The 5,294-nt window shown below is 43.2% G+C and overlaps 1 protein-coding gene across 1 annotated transcript in view; it reads left to right on the top strand.

Moving 5' to 3' along the window:
* Positions 1 to 4,873, top strand: part of LOC126399934 (uncharacterized) — a 28,099-nt gene extending 23,226 nt beyond the window's left edge. The window contains exon 9 of the mRNA XM_050060289.1: positions 2,747 to 4,873. Within this exon, the coding sequence (XP_049916246.1) occupies positions 2,747 to 2,938 (192 nt within the window). The 3' untranslated portion in view covers positions 2,939 to 4,873. The remainder of the gene's footprint in view (positions 1 to 2,746) is intronic.
* The last annotated feature ends 421 nt before the right edge of the window (positions 4,874 to 5,294 follow it).

Raw genomic sequence — 5,294 nt, 5'->3', positions numbered from 1 at the left:
TTGTTTCCATTCATGCTGTATTTCTATTTCTACTTTGCACGGAGCATTGGAACAAAAACAATTTCCCCCCGGGGATTAATAAAGTATTCTGAATCTGAATCTGAATCTCACTCACATTGGATCTCAGTGAACAGCCCAGAACCAACCGTGCTGCCCTATTTTGAGCAACCTGAAGCTTCCTGATCTCACCACTAGCAGCAGATGACCAAACCATTGAACAATAATCAAGGTGACATAAAACCAAACTTTGAACAATCTGACATAAAAGGGAACGGGAAACAACAGAAGCCCATTTTCTTGAAATGCCAATAGCTCTACCCATCTTTGAAAGAATATAATTGGTGTGATGAGACCAAGATAGAGTGCAATCCAACATCACTCCAAGCAGTTTGACAGTTTCAACTTGCTGTATTGTGGAATTACATAACTTTAAATCAAGCTTTGGGTTTCCAGATAACCTGTGCCTTGTTCCCATCACAATACTCTTTGTCTTAGAGATGTTAAGGACAAGTTTGTTATGTACTATCCAGTCATGCACAACTTTTAGTTCCCTGCTCAAGACTTCGTTAAGAGCAGGGCATGATGGTGCAGCATGATACAAGGTGGATTTTGAACATAAATAGCTACTCCACCTCCAAACCTGTTTCTGTCTTTCCTGAAAATTGTAAAACCATTGATGGATACAGCAGAATCAGTAATGGAATCATCAAGGTGGGTCTCAGAGATTGCAAGAATGTTGATACAATTACCTCTGACAATACACTCCACTTCCTGGAGCTTATTATGCAAGCTGCATACATTCACGTGAGCTAACACCAGGCCCTTATGAAGGCCCAGCTTAATGCAGGGTAAGTCAGTCATGAAAGTGCTCCCATCATAGTGGGTCCATGTTAGAAAGCATTATTATTATTCATTCAGTGAGCATTATGAATATGCTTTCCACAGCAATCTAATTTGCTCTCTTTCACTCAAAGATGGGGGTCCTCCAGTCTTGTCAGAGTGGTCACTCCATCCCTCAGATTTCCCCTGGTTCCCTGGATCCTGGCTTTCTTCACCTGCTCCCTCTTCCTTTGGCCGGCTGCTGGCCGTACCTGGTACAGCTGGCTCAGTTGGATGAGGGGTATCTTCCTGATTGTCTGTTTTGCCTGCCTTCTTTGCAGGTGAATTAGTCCCAGACTCTGAACTGCGTGATCCCCCATCTCTGGGCCTCTTTCCCTGTAGAGCCACAATCGGTTGGAAGTAGGATCGAATTGAAGATGCATCTACTTCTGTTGTACTTCTCAGCGAGCTGGATCTGGATCTGGACTTCTTGGGATTCTCATTTGCAGTTTTCTCCTGATCTTTTTCTTTCTCTTTGGTTTATTGATTGGATTGTTTGTTTTTCTTTGTTCTGCTCTTCTTTTTAGTTATTGCAGTTATAGCTACAGCAGAGCCTTGTACAGTGGTCTCTCCAGGCTCCACCCCTTTTCTTTCCTTGTTGTGGAGAGTGATGTCCTCGCCTTCACTTTCACTCTCTTTCTCTTCAGACACAGGCAAAACCACTGCATGTCTGCAGTGGGCTGCAGCTGTAAGCTGTCTTGCCTATCCATGTCCACATACATAGTCATGCATGCACAATTATGGTAGTGCCCCTCAGCAAACATATGTTTACGCATGAAATTGCAGCAGTGTCTGATCTGTTCTCAATTATGGTTTTTGGGGGTGGAGATTTTGTCACCTCACTACTGCTACTACAGCCTTTTCTATTTCAGTAATGCAGATGATCCCAACTCTGCCAGGATGCCTGTGATGCTCTATGCATCTGAAATGATCATTTGTTGAATAAAAATGTGTGCACTTCTTCAAGTTTAATACCATTTGCCTCCCGTTTGTGTCATGGCTTATGAGCCAGGTTATCGTTTCGGTCAAGTATGGACCTTCATCAGAACATATCCTGATGAAACGTTGATGAATAAATAAAGCAGAGTAAAAGTGAGTGCAGTCTTTTCTTTAAAAGTACAAGTCCAAGGGGATCAACTCCCAGCACCACAAAAAAAAACAGCGAGAATATGCATGTTATTTGAACTTTTATGAGCCAGGTTATGCCACACAGTGGCACCAGTGTGTAAATGAGTGAATGCGACATGTAGAGCCTTTCCCACACTGGACCCTACCCACTCCCACTCTGTCATGGAGTGTCACTCTGTTTGAAGTCACCTTCACCGCTGAAGTTCACTTCATCAGGGTGTAGGGTATAAATCCAGCAGCAAGCCTCAGGACGAACTTGCCTCTCTCTGGCGGAAACAGGAAGTGGTGTAACTGTTCTCCAAGGTCCTGTATCAGCAGCATCTTTTGGCAGGGGCAATGGTTGCCACGGTCCAGCTGTTGGAGAATTAACAGAGGAGATCCTCCAACAGGAGCAGACTTTTAAAACACCTTTCAGCATTCATGTTCCAGCAAAAGGTAACAGTTGTATATTCATATATAATCTTTGTCTAGATTGTTATCCTTCTTAACTGAGATCTATTAATGATTCTTTTTGGGTAGACTAATAATTTGTGTTGTTCTTTATTGTAATTTGATTGTATGTGATAAAATGATTCTCAATTAAAGCAAAGGCATGATAATATTCTTGAAGAATTTCAGAGCAACAACACGATTTCTATAGGCCTAAAAATCACGTTGGTTCAGGAAACGTCCAAAAGGACAATGCATTTCTTTAAGGTATTAAAATGACATTAATTTCCTGTTCATCTTCTTTACCCAGGAAGGTAGAGGGCTGTACATGCAGCGAAATGCTACCACCCCAGTCATGCTGGTAAATGGTAATCCAGAAGTCTGCCTCAAGAGGGATTTAAGAGTCACAAGAGCTACTGTGGCATTCTTACTCCAGCTAATTTCTTCACCACGAGACCACGGTTGGGGCCAGGAGATGGAGGCTCTTGTTTTTTCTCTATAGCTTGGCCTATGGACTGTCACTCTCTGTGGTGAGGGCAGCCTTTGGACTTCTGGAGAGCACACAAGATGGTCCGCCAAGTTTGCAGTGAGATGAACGCCAGGCTCTCCACTGTTCTATCGCTGTCATCACTGCATGAGATCCCTACCGTTGCCTTAGGCTTCAGTAGACTTGCACAGAGTCCTGCATTTCCTCATGTTGCTGGTGCCATAGATGGATGTCACATCCACATGCAAGCTCCAGGTAACCAGCACCGTCTTGAACTATAAGCTGTTTCTATCAATACAAATGCAGGCCATTTGTGTAGCGGGTTTCTTGATGTGTCCGTGGGCTATCCAGGCTCAGTACATGATGCCAGGGTATTGCGTAACATCCCATTCTTCCACAAAGCCCTCTACCCTCCAGCTGGCTATTACCTCCTTGGGGACGGGGCCTACCTGTGCCTGGGCATGTCAATTGGCATCCTGATGCCTTACGAGCACCCTCTGCAAGGTCAGATCCAGGAGAGGTTTAACGTGCATCACTCCAAAGCTCATTCTGTTGTTGAACAAGCTTTTGGAAAAATGAAATCCTGCTGGCGAGCCACACTGTCCAAAGCCCTGGAGGTCCATTCACATTTCACACTGGACATCATTGCTTGCTGTGCATTTCTCCACAATCTCTGCATCATCATGAACAAAGTTCAGGATGAGACGGAGGACCTCCCACCCAATGAACGTCTCCAGAATGGTCCCACCACTGGTGCAGGTGTACAGGAACACCTTGGACACCACTTAAGGGACAGGATTGCTCCCACCTGTCTGAACCTGTCCACTTGCCACCACAGCTGAATGATCGGGATTATTTTTGAATATAGTGCACATTTTGTTTGAATTTCATTTGTGCACATTTCTCATTTCTCCATGAAAAAAAAATAGCAGATGTGATTTAGCCAATTAAAACTGCACAAGTTTGCCCTAAAAACTTATTTTCTCTTTTTCTCTTTAGCACGACGAATTTTTCCCTACAACATGTCTTTTCTAAAGTTGCTCAACTATTAATTCCCCAAATCCTGCCAAACATGTATGTAGGGGCACTTGAACCTCTCTCCATGACAAAAATGTTACATTACCATAGGTTCACTTCTACCACTTCTGTGTAACCCCAAACAACACATATGCAATAGACTGCCGTGACACTACAGTTTTTGCATGGTTTATAAGTGAAATACACAATAAATAATTCATTTAAAATGCTGGTATGCAGTTGTTGTGCTTCATAGCCTTTTCACTTGGGGGATGATGACATTTCCTGTGTTGACATGTAGTTTCCTTCAGAACTGCAACTGTGTAATTTTTTGGGTATAGACCACATGTCACATCAGTATATTCCTTGCATATTCATCCTTTTGTACAAGTGAAAATGGGCAATTTTTCTGATATGCAACTGTCAAGATCCATTTTAAAGGTGAGTTGTTATACAGTAATTCTATAAAGTATGTTTATCCCGTGACAACAAAGTTACCTTGTATCTCTTCTTGAGGTTTACCACTTCTTTGATGCTTGTTTGGGTGACACGATGCCCTCCAGGTCTAATTCTTTGATAATGAATCTATTAAGCAAGTATAAACTGAATTTAAATTGTTTAACTTCAATAATTGCACTGAAATCTGAATCTGAATGGCAGAATTTTAAACAAAATGTATCCAAAACTTGCTCCAAAACTATAATTGTTCCTCAGTGAAAATTAGATGTCTATACCTCCAAGTGGATCATTTCAAATTAAAATACATGATTCAAATTCAGTTTCTCGTGAAACATGTTTTTGCCCATATGGCAGACTCATTACATTCACTCCACAATAAACCTAAAGCCCAGCATACACTGTACGATTTTTGACCGGATTTGACCCGATTTTTGAGACGCACGACCTACCGACGCTCGGGCTGGATTTCCGCTTCGTCGTACGTCTTTTGCAGTGCAGTGTACGGGGGGGGGGGTTCCAGAACCGCGGTCGGACGGTCGGACGGTCGGATGAATTTCTGACATGTCAGAAATTTTGGTCGGCCGGCACAGACATTCGCACAATTGAAGCAGAGCCACGAGCCGATTCGCCAACGTCTGTGCGTTTATCCCTCACTATGCCTGCGCGAAGACATAGATCACCATGGCGACGCGTCGGTGGACTGTAAATATGAAGGCCAGGTGGGTTGAGCTGTGGCAACAGTATGAGTGCCTGTTCGACGTTTCTTCTTCCACCTACCACGACCACTATCAACGAGAGAAACGCTGGCAGGAGATAGCCAATATTCTTCAGCTGCCTGGTAAGTTTTTTCTGCTCTCATTTTCAAGCAAGCACAACAAACATACAAGCTAGCGTG

This window comes from Epinephelus moara, chromosome 13 (genome assembly GCF_006386435.1).
Source record: "Epinephelus moara isolate mb chromosome 13, YSFRI_EMoa_1.0, whole genome shotgun sequence".
In the NCBI taxonomy this organism is placed as follows: Eukaryota; Metazoa; Chordata; class Actinopteri; order Perciformes; family Serranidae; genus Epinephelus; species Epinephelus moara.
This window is presented reverse-complemented; position numbering and strand designations above follow the sequence as displayed.